This window comes from Poecilia latipinna, unplaced genomic scaffold, assembly GCF_001443285.1.
Source record: "Poecilia latipinna isolate Pla-1442-1.1 unplaced genomic scaffold, P_latipinna-1.0 Scaffold8, whole genome shotgun sequence".
In the NCBI taxonomy this organism is placed as follows: Eukaryota; Metazoa; Chordata; class Actinopteri; order Cyprinodontiformes; family Poeciliidae; genus Poecilia; species Poecilia latipinna.
In genome coordinates, this window is record NW_015112624.1 from 1,366,417 (window position 1) to 1,383,171 (window position 16,755).

The window sequence follows — 16,755 nt, forward strand, 5'->3', positions numbered from 1 at the left end:
ATATAATCATCCTCAGGTCTGCTTCAGACAGTTGGCACTAATCCCCCTCCTAGTCACAGTGGTATTTGTTAAACTGAGTCATGCAGTGAGGTGGTTTGGGTTGGGAAAATGCCACACCAGAGACAGAAGCTGAAATAAGACAACCTCCAGCCCGCAGGTAACGCATGACGCATAAAATTCTTCAGCTGTATATTAGGTCCTTAAACCCTGGAGCTCACATTGGCTCCATTCCTTTGTCTGTTATTCGAGTCTCCAGTGCTTGCAGAGCCATGTTTTGTATTATCAGTTTTTCCACAAGATTATTTTTTGGAGTCACAAAACTGGAGAAACTTTTACAGAGAGAGAGAGAAAAAACAAAAAATTCCTACGCTAATGAAAAAGCCTTTTCATAAATTCCCCAGGGGAACTTGACCTTGATTTCTTGAAAACACTCTTTAGTCATCAGGGGAGTCAAACTCCAGTCACTGAGAGGAGCCAGTGTAATGCAAGTCCCAGGTCCAACACACCTAAATCAAATGACTGAATTACATTCTCATGCACTCAAGTGCTGCAGTCATGCTAATGACCTAATGATGTGATTCAGGTGAAATGACAGAGAGACACACCTAAAACCTTTTGAGTGAACTTTAGGTAATGGTTCAGTTTGTTCAATTTTAAAGGCTGTGGGTTCAATTCTCACTTTTCCCTGTCACATGTGCCTCTAGGCAGCTACTTAACCCCACGTTGCCCACCAGTCTATGTGTTAGTGTGTGAATATCTGAGAGTGTGACTGTCTCAAAAAAGTGGTTCTAGTGTAGAGCAGCAAGTGCAGTAGGTGTGACTTGAACAACGCTATATATATAAAGTCAGTACATTTTCCATTTCCATCCATTTAAATGCAACAATTGAGATCTGGTCCATACATTTTGTATATCAGCCTGTCCTTGCATGATGCAAGAAGGATAAGTGCATTTAAAAAAAAAAAAAAGTAATTAAGTCGTTTGATATCCATTTGTCAAACATATAATGAAATAAAATTGCATTTCTCTTGTCCACTGGATCCTCATGAAGCACTGTCTCTCTTCAAATGTAGGAGAGCAGTAACCTGGGCATGTAGCAGCTGAAGAACTCCATGTAGTTTCATAGTTAGGAGTTATATTAGCTCACTGGTCTTCTACGGTGACCCACTGGTCGATAGCAGGTGATATTATGCACTATAGAAGCACACCACTGATTTGCACGGATTAGATAGCACGTCCGCCCACGAGTAGCAAAAATCTCCCAATACTTGAGACCTCTTCTAAAAACAAACTTAACAGGCATTAATATGCTCAGTGGAAACCGCTTTAGCGCTATCCTTTCCTTCCTTATCTCCACTCTTGGCCAATCAGTGCCAAGGAAAACGAATCGCATGTGAAGTAGCAATGTGTCTAGATATTTCAGCTTCCCAAGCTGTGGTATCTCTCGAAAATTTTAGAAAAAAATTGCATACAGAAAAAGATTCCAAGAACAACTTGGATTTACGTTCCACAGATAAATAAATCCACTAACAGGTGAGTCCGGGAATACTGAACCGTGAATGGATGGAAGTCCGTTGTACTTTCATTACTGCCCTGGATTTTATATCACACATTCCTCACAGCATCAGTGCTTTTTGCAGTAGGACCACAGCTTTTTGATCAGAAGGCCTCCCAAAACAGCTACCTGAATAACATGTTGCTAAGGAGATAGTCAAAAACCAAAGCACAGCAGCCTCTTTGTTCAAGCTGGATGTGTTCTGGTGGGTGTAAATAAACTGTCTTCCCAACCAGTGGAGAAACACTAGCAGAAGAAAGCAGTGGTGTGCTTCTTTCTTGAATGGGGGCACTCTAAACACTTTACTGCGGTTCAAATGGCATCCTTTCCAATCAACTCATATTCTCCACACTTTTGAAAAGCTTGCCATGCTTCTCCTCTGTGTGTTCTCATTTGGCCCGCAGTCAACCACCCAGCTCCTTCTCTTCCACAAGTCATTTTCTACCATTGCATCATCAACGGTAATCCTTATCTACATAAGAAAAGCCTCTGCAGTAGCCTATAGAACCAATTTTAAACATATTTTTAGGGCATATGTGGACAAAGCCATTCTAATCTGAGGCTTGACTCATAAAAAAATATCATTGTACAAAGACTGATGATATTTACGTCTGTTCTTTGCTCTTGATTGGCCTTATTTTTGGAATGCCTATGCCTCTCTATAAGCAAAAGAGCGATTCTAAAGAGTTTAGATGGGTCTCCAGCATTCTGCATTAACAGAGGAACAAGACATATTCGTTTAGATGTCGGAAATTCTTGGTTGAATTCAGCATGCTGCATAACTGTGGCTATGTCACAGACAGAGTGCAGCTGAGGTGACATTTTCACGTTGTACCATGTTACTACAAACTTCCTTGTCCACTTTTATGGGACAGACCAACATGTAAGTTGCACATGTGGTGATTGTGAGGTAGGAAAGAAATAAAACGGGACCTTTGAAAGTTTTTCCCAAAAGTTTCTACAAATGTTTGCTGTGGATTTGCATCCAGCCCCCTTCATTCTGACACCCCAAACGAAATCAAGTGCAACTAACAACCCTTCAGAAGTCGCCCCAGTTCGTAGAGTTCCCCTCTGTGTTAGGTGAAGTCTTTTAGAAAGACCTAAGGCTGCAGCTGATGGGCAATTAAATTGTGTTTAGCCATTTCCCAAGAATACAGAAGACGACAATGGGGCTGACAGGAAGAGCAGGGCCACACCTAAAGCAAGGTTATCGCCAAGACTTAGAGAACGAGAGAGAGAAAGTAGGAAGAAAAAGACTGCCTATTTAGTCACATCACAAGGGAGCTTGCAAGGAGGAATTAAGCTGCTGAGTGTAGGGAGCTGACAGACGTAGACAGAGAAGAATAAGCAGATGCAAGAGAGGGAGTAGAAGGAGAGAGAGGAGGCAGACTTCTACTGTAGATCTCCACGGTATGTTCTCAAAGTGCCGAGTGACACTTCCCATCACCGTGTCAAGGGAACTGGAGCGTGCCAGCTCTGGCTCTCTCTCACCCTATCTTGCATGCAGAGCAATTACCACAATCCCCCCCACCCCCTCCCCGCCACCTTCTTCCTTGCAATTCAGTGAAATGCGCCAGCAGACCTGTGACTCATCATTTGGAGTAATAGGCCTGTCCCACATCGGCCTCAGGCGCCTTCCGGCTCGTAGGAAGCTTGAGGAGCACAAGGAGATCACTAAACACAGCAAAGGGGTCTCGTTACGTAAGGCTGGCCATCATATATAACGCCTCCATGTACGTAGTAATAATAATAATAATAAAAAAAGAGGTGACTTTATGGTCACTTGACGTCAAAGTCGCCGCCGCTTGCCCGAGGGCAGCATGTGGTAGCGAAAGTACAGCTGGCGCCTGATGCCATTCAGTCTTCAAGAGGAAAAAACACCAAAGCGATGCATACAAAAAGGACCAACATCTGAAAAGCTGCTTTGTCAGTGTGAGCCACGTAAACCATTGTTCGAAGCAGCCTTGTGATGTGTGCTAAAAAGGGGGTCGCGGTTGGTTGCTGTGGCAACCTTTCCAAGAAGACAGGCCTCCCTTTTTGTTTTTTCTCTTTTTCTTTTTTGGGTATTTTACAGTAGCGAAGATCACCAGCATCATCTGAGGAGAATCAGTAAGCAGGGGGCGAGACCCTGGGACTGCGTGATCGATGCCTGAGCACAGACAGAGGGTGACCCGCTGAGTGCAGTGTGTCGGCCTGAGCGATTGAGCTCGTCTCTTAGGCAACAACTATAAGCCCTTGTTCCACTAATACCCCCCAACCCTGTGCTGTAGTTGTGTCACCACATGCAAGGGTGTAGGAATGAGTTCATCATTGGGGTGGGGGAGACACATATTGGAAACCTGACAGATCCGTAAATAGCTTGAGCAGAAATGTATTTAGCACATCTGGGGGTCTGCCGTCACTGTGACGAGGAGGGATTGATACAATGACTGAAACAATGTCAACATATTTAGAACATTAAAAATAATAAAATGAAAGCAAAAAACTAGACGAGTAATATCATCCACTAATGCCAATTCTGAGCTGCAGGATTAGCTAATAATTCCAAGAGTTTGTGGCAGCATAATGCTGTGATGCAGATTATATTTATCTGACCCGACAGATGGATGCAGCCGGGCTGCTGGCAGTATTTAAAAGAAAACACCATGACTACACGTTCTGCTAAAGGCCCTCGGTGTCTCAGAGGTCGGGTTCTGATCCGGACCGTTTTTCTCCCTCAGCATCTTGACGGTGATGGAAAAACATCCTTCCTTAGGAAGTTCCTCATCCTAAGGAAGAGGAACAGCAGCAGATTACCATACTGACCCGGTTCTGGAGCAGTTGAGCAGCCTGATGGGCTTACCCCAGTGCCATCTCCTCCTTTGTGACGGGGGCTGGGTTCCGGCTGGGCCTTCGTCACGCTCGAAACTAGAGGCAGAACCGTCTCGGGAAGCAGTTCCTGCAGTTACAACCACACACAGGCTCGGCTGGTTACCATGGCAACCAGAGCGAGAGGAAAGGAGGCTCGTTGGCTCGGTTGCCATGGTAACCTGAGGACGAGGAGGCGAGATGGTTCCGGGTCAGGGTCCACCTACATGCCCCGGTCCAGCAGCATTGTCACCAACTTCTCCTTGCTGATCATCTCAGCCGACAGGCTGGCCAGCTGCTTCTGTACATGGTGGACCTTCCTGCAGACAGAGGGACAACCGGGTCACTGGACCAGAACCAGGGGACCAGGACAAGAGCCAGACCGTACCTCAACCAGTCCTCGCTGTCTGAGAGGTAGAGCCTGTACTTCAAGGAGCACTCATGGGTGAAAAGAGACCAAGCTTCGCTAGCTTGGATTACCAACTTCTGCTAGTTGAAGGAACCGGGCCAGAACCAGTCAGAACCGGAACCAGCCACTCCACTGAGCTTCGATCATCAGATTAAAGCCAGGTTAAAAGAATATTTAATGCTCCATCAGATTTCTCATATTTTTGATCCTTAATTCACTCGATGCACTCTGGCTATTCTGTAGAGCCGGGCCGACCCGGGCTGGGTCAGAACAGAACCAGATAGCTGTATCCTGGTCATCCATGTTTCTTTACTTACTTATGAGACTCGTGTCTATTCTCCTCAAAGTTCAGCAGACCTGAAAACACAGAGGAGGTCAGGGGTCAGCTGGTGACCTCCACCATGTCCTGTCCTGCTGTGGAGGGAAGCCAGTCTTATGTCTTTCTGCTTGGTCCTTCTTGAATTGTTGGTAAATGGCAGTGATGGTGTCCAGCAGCACTCTCATTCTCTCCATGGTGCAGACAGAAACACAACGCCATCACTAAAAAAAACCCCCAACTAAAACAAACCCAACACACCCTCTGCAGCGTCCTTCCCAGTGATCGGCCTTACTTCCTGTCCTCAGGGTGCGTCCCGACCTGCTGTGTCCAGGTGACAGTCAGCAGGCCCTCAGACAGGAACTTGCTCTTGATTTCCTGCGTTGTCCTCTCTGTGACATCCAGAAAACCAGAGATCTGCAGAGATATTCCCCGACAGCCAACACGGAACCACCTGAGTGGACTGGCAGCTGCAGCCCGACCAATCACAACCCAGAGATTAAACCCTGCGAAGCAGAACTATGAAGGTAAAAACTATGTGTTCAAGTTAGAAGGAGTTTGCAGATATTTTTCAGTTTTCAACTAAAACAGTTCAGAAAAAGTAAAATACACAAACTGTATTCTTTGAGTTACTTTAAAACATTTTTTTTTATTTTTGCCACAATTGATCCAAAACAAATGGTGCAAACTGTCCATGCAATAAATGTCTTGTTTATAAATCACTGTGACAAAGTCTGTTCTACAACCACAAACTAATATTTGTGTCCCACTCAGTCCAGAACATTCAGAGCAAAACTAATTCACACACATTTTAATTTTTTTTTTTTCTTAAAGACACGATGCAATGCATCAAACTGCTGATGCTAAATGCTGTACATGCCACACCTGGTTTTTAGTTCACAAGCTGAATATTTAGTTTAATTAATACGCTAAATATTTAGTTATTAAGCTAAATATTTAGTTTGTAAGTCAGTGGGACCAAGTAGCTCCTGACTCATCCTTAGGACCTTTTTGTGCAGGTCCAACATGTGGGGGACCCATGCATACACGGAGAAACTGTGCCACCGCAGCCCTTGCTTTTTTAGAAAGAAGTGTAAAAGAACTAGTACTACTACTACTATTAAAACTAAGCAATATTCAACTAATAATAACTAACCAAAATGAGCAAATACACTCTAGTCTAGAAACTAATCAAAACTACCTGAACTGGACAAACAAAAAGTCACTACTAAATAAAGCTAAACTATAATGACAAACCCAGGACTAACTATGGAGGCCTAGATTTCCCTCACTGGCCCCCAACTGTCTGATAAATCTAAGATATCAGAGACCCATGTTGTAGTCTACTGTGGCTGCTTTTCTCTTCTGTCTTTATACTGGCGCAGATAAGATGCAGTGATGGCTTTTTTAAAACGCCTCCACAGTGAAATCTTTTCTACCGAGTTATTCTCTTCGTCAGAGACATTGTCCTGCTCATCCAGGACAACAACTCCTTGTGTTTCTGATTCCTGAGGGGAGACCGTTTTTATTTCATCTACGTCTCCAGAAAGTTGTACATTGTTAACAATATGCGAGGCTCAGAGAGATTTTCCATTTGCGACTTCCTACTTATAGATTCTTCAGACTTTAATTCTTCCCCTTCCTGGCTGGATTTCTCTTTGGTTGTAGCTTTCTTTGCTGCCTTTCTCCTTTTCTTAGGTAACTTTTTCTCCACTTGCTGCTCCCCATTTTGTTGTGATCCAGAGACCTTCTCTTCTTCAGTAACTTGAGGTGTAGAGATCACAGTTTCATTTGGGTAAATCTCATTTTTGACAGTGGCCGTTTGGATCTCAGCTATTTCTGTTATTGAAACTTCTTGTTCATAGTTTTCTTCAGAAACCTCTTGATTACTGAGGGTTTCCATCTCAGAAACAGCTTTCATTGTCACATTTTCCTCTTTTGATTTAGATTTTTTAGAGGGCTCTTTCTCCACTTGCCGATGGTCATTTTGTTGTGTTTCAGACACTATTACTTCTTCCGTCACCTGCCGTGGTTTAGTGGTCACTGTTTCGAAGGTCGAAGACGACCTTCAAATGTCTTTTTCGAAGGCGTCTTTGACTAGATCCAGGATTGAACCTTCTTGTTGTTCAGCCTTTTCTCCAGAAACCTTTTCATTATTAAGTGTTTCCAGCTCTGAGACAGTTTCCATTGCCACCTTTTTCGGTCACCAGTGAAGCATCTTGCTGTTCACTATATTTGTCAGAAACCTTCCCATGAAGGGGGGCATGTACCTCCAACCAGGCCTGAATTGGTATCATCTTCTTCTTCTTCGGCTTAGGTGGCCGTGTCTCCCCTTCCTTATCCACTGTATTGCTGGATTTCCAACACGTGACCCGGATGATGTTCGAAATTCAGATAGAGGTCCAGAAGGGGATTTCTCTGGTTCAAAAACAAAGCAAAATTGATCACAATGAGTATGATAATGCCCTAAATACGGTGTAACAGACGAGGCATCTCGAAAAGATACACGTATATTGTATCTTTTCAGTATAATAGAGATAATACAGATCATACGATCTGTATTATCTCGTTAAAAAAAGACTTCTCGTATAACTTTGAGAATTTACTCGGTGTCGAGGCGATCTGCATAACTATCTGGAGCTGCAGAGTTCATATTATGTCACGAGCCAGAAGAAAGTTTTCAAAAGCCTGGAGAATACAATCATTTAGTTTCAAGTTGGGTCTCAAGCATTTGGGATCAAAAGAAGCATTAAATGGATGTCGACTTGTTTCTACCAGGTGAGTAGTGAATTGTGCTATTTTAAAGTAATTAGTCTATGATAACGATGCTATCGCTAACAACGAACTAACCCATGTTATTTCTATGAGCTTAGATCTCCTGGTAAATAATTTATTTAGCTTCTGTAAAACCAAATTAATGCTGGAGTTGTACGTTCATGTTGAGTCGTTGTAGGACGCTGGATTCAGGTCCATTGTACCTGTACGTCAACCATTCAAACTTCTCCGTCTATTCTCAGCTTTGCACACCAATGTGCCCAGTGTAGACTACTTCTTCTAACCTACCAGGTTGAACAGGCAGCCTGTTTAATTTGAGCCGTTAAAATTGCCCCCGTATATTTCAAGTACGTTACCAATAACAACAATAACAGCAAACTGGTAGAAAAAAATAATCCTTAACTGATCAAACTTTGAGAAAATTGGGATTGCCATCGTAAATTAACGGCGAAAGCGACTTCAAACTCGGAAAGTGGCGGGCTCGCGACTGTAGCGTTCAGGTGAATATCCAGACTAATCCGGTTTAAACTGGTTTTTCTTTTCGTGTAGTTTTATTGTTGCACCACTGACCCCTTATGGCCAGGAGAGGTAGTGGTGTGCTGTGATAATTCACTTAACTAAATTTTGTTGTGTTCACACAAAACAAAATTATTTCGTTGGGTTAACATGTGACAAAATCATGTTATCTTTATTAGAAGTAATTAATTAAACACAACAAACACATGTTTTATGTGTTAACCTGAAATTAAATATTAACATAATGAACAACTGCCCTGTTTCACTTTTATGAGGGAGGGACCTAAAAAGGGCTCAATAACCTGATAAAAATTGAATGAATTCCAAGTGCTAAAAAAGAGCCCAGCCTGAATACCAGGAAAGAAGTATTATATGCTATGAAGCATTGCTTCATAGCATATAATTCTTGCTGCAAGTTCATATCCCTAACTCCAACATCAGGGATATTTCTTACCTGAGGTCATTACTCAGTGGTTCCAAATCTTCTTTTAAATTAAAGTTAGCATTTCATTTAAAAATCAAAGTCCCAGAGACTGAAGCAGGAGAAGAGAGGTGCAGAATCCAGGTTGCCTGAAGTATGTGTTGACTTCACACAATCAGTAATGATTTCGGTTGCTATTTTTGTGTTGGTTCTTTGTTTTTTAAGTAACACCAATTGCTAGGTAAACTCTTGGCTTTTGAGAAATAAGGTTGTTTTTTTTTCCAATTGAATTGGGGAAAAAAAAATCACACTAGATCCAATATTTAATCATCAGTCTTTATCCAAAAATCTCTCATCGCCATATGACATTTCTCCATATTCTATTTAATTCCAACAAAGATGCTTTGCTATTAATAGGCAAACAAGTTTTAGTAAAATCTTGTTCTTTTTCCTAAAATTGTATTTTTATGTTGATTTTATGTTAGAATTTAAAAAGAAAACAGCAGGTAAAAATTGTGATGAATTAAACATTAATGCAATTTTTAACGGTACATGAAGACAAACACACGTAATAATTGCATCATCCGCGTTGCCAGAGGCTGTTGATGAAACGGCTCCTCTTCGTGACTCTTGGCAAATAAAAAGGAGAACACACATTTGGCCCCTTTTGGCTGTGAAGACCCTGTCGGGGTAAACACATGCACGGTGGAAGGTTTGTGTCACCCTGAATACCTCTCTGTGCAAGAAGAGGTACTGCTGCCGGTGCTTTCTGCACAAACGCAGACACAAACACAAGTTTGTATTTCTGCCCATATTAGGACTTTGCATTGACTTTCATTCATTTTGGTTAGGGATGTCCCAATCTGATACTGATATCGGAAATCAGTACTGGACTAGCTATATCGGCCTGCAACTAAAGTCTCCGATAGAAGCACGTCGATAGAAGCAGTCCGCTCCAGCATTTAGTCTGTCTCAGCATTTTTAGTGAGCACTGCTTGTGTCCTGCATGCAGATCCACTGGTTAGTAATAAAAAAGTCAGTTTTTCTCATACCTATTGTTCCTGACTACTGTTCTCTGTTTGAATGATATCAGCTAACATTCCAAATTAAAGTATGCAAAATTTGATCTCCGATCGGATGAATATCAGTATCAGCCTCAAGGCGGCAGTATCGGTATCGGAAGTGAAAAGGTTCTATAGGGACACCCCTAATTTTAGTAACGGCATTTATTCCTAATCTTAACCATTACTAACCCAGACCTTAGCCAAAACCTAATTCACACCTTACCTCTAAACTTGACCCCTGACCCTAAACAAAGGGGTCCTCCCATATTAGGACTGAGATTTGGTTCCCATAAGGTCTATTGGTCTTCAGAAAGTTAGTAAATATGCCAGAAATAGTCCTAAGAAGAATAGCTAAACAAGTATCATTTTCATTAATTTCTATAGCCTGACACTAACCCTTAGGCCAATACCTAAACTTAACTCACACTTTATTCCTAATCCCAGCCCAAAACCAGCACCTCTTCTTTGGGGGCCCAGGCTTTGGACACCACGAGGAGCAGAGGGTCCTCACAATGTAGTATTTGTTGGGAAAAACAGGCCTGACAAGGTGAGAAATGCTAAAACACACAGACACACACACAGCTTTAAAAGTGTCACTCAGTTCCTTTGGTTTAAGATCAAAGTAAACACACGGTGCGTCTGTTTGTTTTGGTCGAGTGTGTGTGCGTGTGTGTGTGCGTGTGTGTGTGTGTGAGAGAGAAAGAAGCAGTTACCTCCAACACTGTCTGTCGTTAGCTGATGTTTGACTAAAAAGTGAGTAAAAGAGCTGAGACAGCTTTCCGATAGCTCTTTCTAGCAACTGCAGTTGCTCTCTCAGAAGATCTGTGAAGCTACCAGTGCAGACTGCGGTGGTGTTTTTGTGCACAGCTAAACCTCCACTCTGACTCTGCACTCAACAGGTAACCGTTTTGCTTTACAGCGCTTTGCAAATGTATTATTCACAACACTTGAACTCTTCCCACATTCAGTCACAATGCAGCCACAGACTCCAATGTGTTTTATTGGCCTCAGAGGTTTGTTAGAGAACATTAATGGACAAGCAGCATCAAGGAGTCCGTGAAACGAGAAAGTTTTGGAGAATTTTGAACTCAAGACTGTTCATCTTGAAATGAAAAGCATGGCACAATTAGAGACCTATCAGGATATGGCTATCCTCCTAAATTGATAGGCCAGGCGAGGAGAGCATTAATCAGAAAAGCAGTCATGAGGCCCATGGAAATACTTGCAGACCTGGAGAAATTCATCACTCAGGTGGGAGAATCTGTCGACAGGGCGAGTAGTACATGTGCACCGCATTAAAACAGGTCTGTATGGAAAATAAAGAATGAAATAAATACACCAGAATTTCCATTTGTAATTTACCACAAGGAGGGCAGGAAACTCAGCAAAATGTGGACGAGTAACAAAGTCAAATTCCAGAAGTTGTAAAAGGATTGCAGAGCATAAAAAGTGCTGTTCATAGATACTGCCCATCTAATTTGACAGAGCTTTAGCTAATTAGTAAGAAAGAATCTGCAAAATGTTTAATGTCTATCCAAACCTGGTACAGACAGAAAGTCATATTCAGTAAAATTAGAATATGGGTTCTGATGAGGCTGGTTTGTCAGATTAAAACAATCTTAAACATGCTTTAATTTAAGCCTAGATTTGTTTTATAAATGTTTTTTTTTTTATTTAGCCTTATGTAATGTTAGTCCTAAATGTCATGTTTTCATTATCTGTAAGCAGAAATGCATCCTAATGAACAGAAATAAAGGCTTGAATACAGCAGTCTGTGGACATAATGTGTTTAGCGAACTGAGTTACTAAAGTAAATAAACTTTTCAATAACTCTTTAATTTATTCAGTATCACTGTAGCCCAAACAACTTTCAGCTGTAGTTGCAGCTGCAGAGATGGTTCCTGCAATGTAAAAATTGGGATTGAATACAAAGAGACAGAAAACTTTTTAGACAAATAAAATACGTTGCAGTTTGTGGCATTGGTGTAACAACATGAGAAAAAGTTACTCCATACTTTTGGAAGCCACTGTATACAGAACCACTTATTGATCAAAACTAAAAATTTAATAAAAATCTCAAATCTCACCGTAGATTTTAAACGCACAATTATTGCTTTTTTTGTATTTAAAACTTCAATGCCATTCTAAAAAACATACAAACAAACAAACAAACAAACAAACAAAAAAAAACAAAACAATTTCTCTGTATCTGACTAATCTGTTGAAGTTAATGGGCGGAGTGACATCCTGGCCAAAGGAACCAGCTTTGCCCATCTGCTCATCTCTGAGCCCTCTCTTCCACCTCACCTCCCTTGTCTGACTCGTTTAGTTGTGATGGTGGAGCGGCCACAGCGCGTCAGTGGAGAGAGAGAACTCAGGGTGTGCTCTAAGGAACAGATTGGAAATTTCAGTGAGCTGGAAAATCAAGGGTAGCAAGGGCTTCTTCAGAAAGCTGAAAAGCGGTGAAACAGTGACCCCATGTGGCCAAATACAGAACAGCGTGATCTTTTGTCAACATCAGCTACAGCAGGGCTTTAAAATAACTCAAAACTTTGCAAGGTGGCTCCCTTTCAGTGAAGAATCTCTAACTTTTAGGCAGAATAACAAATAACATACAACACATGTTATATAGAAGTGAAAAATTTGTGATTTTTGTTTATATCACAATGAAATAAACATCAAGTGGAAAAAATAGTCTTTTCCTGTGCTTCTTTTAAAAATATTTGATAAAAGTTTTAAAATTAAAATGATTTCAAGAATAAAACGACGCTATTCTTTAAAAATATATTTTGTGACATATAATTAAAGAAAAGGCTATATTTGGTGAAGAATAAATTGAGATACCCCCACATCTATTTCCATTTTAAATAGCCATAAATAAGCACAGGTATGTCATATTACGAGGACATGATTAGGACATTGCTGCTCTGCATTTAATTTAAACTCGTTTTCTTTTCCTGAGAAGTTAAAGGCTAAAAATGAGTTTTTATGAGCAACCTTGGATTGATAATAGCTGGAACACTGATGAATATATTTGATGTTTGATAGCATTTGACAAAATGTTGCCATTTCATAATGTTTTATGGTGTAAAGCACTGAACTGAGATGTGCCATACAAGATAAAACCAATGTGCTGTCATAGAGTTTGAGGACTCACAAGATGTTTACATACTTTCAACACTTTAATGAAAAGAAAAGATGAATTTGTGTATAAAAACAAAACACTTTATTACAATTAGGCTGAAAAATCCAATGAAAACACAACTACTTTACAAGTACAAATGTTTTTTTTTGTTGATATTTACAGGGTCTTTTTTTCTCCTTTTGACATCAATTAAAAAAAAGTGAGAAAACACAAAAACACTAAAGTACATGTTTACAGTGTATTTACGGACATTAAAAAAAAAAAAAAAAAAAAAGATTAAAGGAGCGACCATCGTTGTCCACTCGATCATCTAGGTAACAACAGAGTCGGACGTACAGGGGGCTAATAATGAATACACTTACACGAATGTCGAGCTCATTCCGAAACGCAGAATGACTCGATCCTCAGCCCCAGCCATCTTGTTAGGTCATATATTCATTAAAAACAAGACGAGTGACGTTTGGTGGGCTGAGCTGCTGATCGTAGGGTTCATATTGACGTTGCTGATAAGAAATAATATACATTTAAATCAATATAAGAAGGGATCACTGTTTCGTCACTGATCTTCCAGTGCTGATCAGCTATTAGCTCTGAAACAAACCCTAAATATTGATTAGAATTAAACAGGAGGGTAAACAAAGGGTTTGTTGTGATTAAGACAGTGGCTGGTTTTCAGGACTTAGATGTGGGATCTGTAACAACCTCATGTGACCTGCAGAGGAAAAAAACAAAGAAAAAACAAACAAAAACACTTTGAGAAGTGGTTTCATTACACGGCATGCCTAGCTGCTCCCCCCACTGGGCTTGGCGGGCGTTTTGGCCCTCACGCCCCCTTGGCGAGCCTGATTCTTGGTGGGCTGCTGGGCCTGACCGGGCAGCTGTCCGGGGGACTCTGCGGCAGAGGGGGCAGCGGGCGGATGGGCGGGGCTGTGCGGATTCTGCGGCTGGATCTGCGTGGCGGGCGTCACCACCTGCTGTGGGATGATCTTCTGCTGAACCACCTGAACTGTGGGCGTCCCCGTGGGAATCATCTGAACTTGACCGGACGTCGACGTAGCAGCCTGGGCCAGAGTCACCGTCTGAGGCTGACCCTGGGGTCATGAGACAAACAAAAGAGCAGCCATGGTGATGTGGTTTGTAGTGGAATTCAGATTTATGGGCCGGGTTGGCCCAGAATTATTTTCTTGATGGTCGGGTCGGGCTCTGGCTTCTGTGCTGCATTTCATAAGCCTGCAATACACACAGCATAGAGAAATCCAAACGAGAACGCACAACATAAAGTTGTGTTCATCGACTTATAGTCTACATGGAGGAGCAGATAGCTGAACCTGTTGAGGAAATAAAAGAGTAAATAAAACGTGCGCACTGCTCCGATCCTTTCACTCACACATCCCAGACGATTTGCACTTGACTCACCCTGTGGTTACAAGCGACACAGTGGAGCTGGAAGAGTTTATTTCTATTTTATTTTTTTAACCTTCTACTAGGATAAAAATCCATTAAGACTAAAAAGCTCTTTTCAAAGGAGTCCTGGACAAGAGGCAGCAACAAATACAAACGTTAAACAAAAGCTAAAAATGGGAGAACTTACCCCATTTACACAATTGAAAGCAGTAAAATCGTGACTAAAATATGTCAGGTAAACTACGGGCTCAGGCCAATAATTAAAGTTAATTAGTCGGGTCAGCGCCTAAGGGCTGGATTGGATTCTTTAGGTTGGACCTACACTCTAGTCTGTACGACGCTGCTATTAACAGAACACTTCAAGGTTTGGGGAGAGTTAGCAGCTTTAACAGTCAGTACACCCTCACCTGCTGGGGAGACGACACAATCTGCTGAATGTTGGCCACAGCCGGTTGCTGCTGCACTATCTGTGGGAGCTTAGCCACCTATAATAAAAAACAAACTCTTACATCAGCACACACACCGACTGCATACCTGCAAACCTTGTGTTCTGTGTTTAATCATCACACAGCACCACTCTACCTGGATTTGTTGGGCTCCAGCTGGTTTTTGGGTCTGGGCGATGGATGTAGTAGTGAAGAACTGGGTTTTGATTCCAGGCTGGAGTTGCTGCGTTGTTGCGTAGGTCACCTTCTGTTGCTGCTGCGCCGACTGGGCCGCCTGCATCGTTACCTGCTGGGTACCGATCTACCAAAAAAAAAAAAAAAAAAAAGTTACAGTCAATAAAATACACAGAGTTTATGTTAAATTAACTATTCTAGATGAAGATTTGTCTTACGCATCACACTTCTGAATAATCTGACTTGATGAAATAAACAAGACCCTGACAGCGCTGATGACTGAGAATCCGCTAGTTTGTAGTTGTGGTGTGTTTACCTTCTGCTGAACAGCGGCCTGTCCTTGCTGAGGCTGCCCTGCTTTCTGCTGAGCTGCAGCCTGAATGGCTGCTGGATGCTGCTGTTTCTTCATCGGAATCAGCTGCTGGACTTGCATCTGGGGGAAGGTGGTCGTCAGCACTGGGGCCCCTAAGACAAGATAAAAAATAAAAAAATAAAAAACACACACACACACACACACACACACAAAAACAAAAGGAATTGATCGTAACAAATCATAGCAGCATATTTAAATTGAGAGTAAAAAGTGCTTTCCTGGGGAGAGAGAAAAAAATGAAGCATTGAAACTCACCAGTTTTCTGTGATTGGTTAATAGCCACACTTAGTCCTGACATGGTCGTCACTGCAGAGACTACCGCTGGCACAGACACCACCGGAGGCTTGGTGAGGGCCACCTGAGCCGTCTGTCCTACCTGGGCCTGAATCTGCCCCTGAGGGACTCGAGTCTGCACAGGCACAACGGATATAGATGTAAAATGTCACCATTACTCTACCAGCTTGGCGTTTTCATTTGAGGAGATAACATTCCTCAAACGAGTACGGATTGTGTGAAGTTTGTTTTGTTTTTTTTTGGGTTTTTTTTGTAAGTGAGATGCTGCATAAGAACGTGTTTGGATTAATTATCTGGATGTAAGTACTCAGGCAGAAACTAAAGAACATGCAGTTCTTCTCTCTGATATTTGTTGCAGCCACTAAAACTTTTTGGCGTAAACATCCAGCACTAACTGAATTATGAACTGTTTATTTTTGTTGTGATATAGGCAAAGGGAAAGTAAAATACGACAATGCAAAATACATTTTTCTGTACGCCCCCCAGGTTGTGCTGTTTTCAGTATTTGAAAGTAATTTCCAAGAGCCAACAACAAACCAGAGGAATTTAATGACTGTACAGAAACACACTGCTAAGCAGCAAAGTGACAACGGAGCAGAAATATTTCAAAGTTCCCCTGATGCATATCTGTTCCTTATATGCCCAAAATACTGGATATATCAAAAATAAACACTGTGATGACGGCTGATCTCCGTTGTGTTCTCAAGCGGTTTTATTCTATCTTTCTCTCTCTCTTTTTTTTTTAAGTAATCTTACCAGTCTGGTCACTTGCAGTGCGTTTGCAGGGAGAACGGCTCCGGGTCTGGCTGCAGTCACGGTAGCTAGCTGAGGACTGGCTTGGCCAGCCTGAGCGGGCTGCACCTGGCTGGGCTGCTGGGCCACGGCAGCTTGCGCACCCTGCGTCACCGCCACCACCTGCTGCCCTGCCCCCTTATGCTTCTGCATTTTTAATAACTCCTGTAAGCACAAACAGAAACAGACTGAGGAAAGGTAAAGGATGCATTCGTTTTATTTTAC

The 16,755-nt window shown here is 42.0% G+C and overlaps 1 protein-coding gene and 1 long non-coding RNA gene across 3 annotated transcripts; both read right to left on the minus strand.

Annotated features, from left to right (window-relative positions):
* Positions 1 to 3,594: 3,594 nt before the first annotated feature.
* LOC106945138 (uncharacterized) lies at positions 3,595 to 5,334 on the minus strand. Its single transcript, XR_001424489.1, has 2 exons — positions 4,397 to 5,334; positions 3,595 to 4,322 (listed from the first exon to the last, which is right to left on the minus strand). It is a non-coding gene; the product is annotated as an uncharacterized LOC106945138 (long non-coding RNA).
* Positions 5,335 to 13,770: 8,436 nt separating this feature from the next.
* LOC106945142 (E1A-binding protein p400-like) lies at positions 13,771 to 16,721 on the minus strand. 2 transcript variants are annotated; one of them, XM_015028600.1, is made up of 6 exons: positions 16,495 to 16,721; positions 15,700 to 15,853; positions 15,388 to 15,536; positions 15,034 to 15,198; positions 14,859 to 14,936; positions 13,771 to 14,138 (listed from the first exon to the last, which is right to left on the minus strand). In XM_015028600.1, exons 1-6 carry the CDS (start codon positions 16,681 to 16,683, stop codon positions 13,830 to 13,832), a joined length of 1,044 nt encoding a protein of 347 aa, XP_014884086.1. In that variant the 5' UTR covers positions 16,684 to 16,721; the 3' UTR covers positions 13,771 to 13,829. The 2 variants fall into 2 exon arrangements, with proteins under 2 accessions (XP_014884086.1, XP_014884094.1); XM_015028608.1 differs by lacking the exon at positions 14,859 to 14,936.
* Positions 16,722 to 16,755: the final 34 nt, after the last annotated feature.

Coding starts and splice junctions, on each gene's coding strand:
- LOC106945142 (XM_015028600.1), bottom strand. CDS start 16,683: ATGCAGAAGCATAAGGGGGCAGGGCAGCAGGTGGTGGCGGTGACGCAG. Junction 14,937..15,033: donor CTGGAGCCCAACAAATCCAG/GTAGAGTGGTGC, acceptor TTTTTATTATAG/GTGGCTAAGCTCCCACAGAT. Junction 14,139..14,858: donor TTGTGTCGTCTCCCCAGCAG/GTGAGGGTGTAC, acceptor TCATGACCCCAG/GGTCAGCCTCAGACGGTGAC.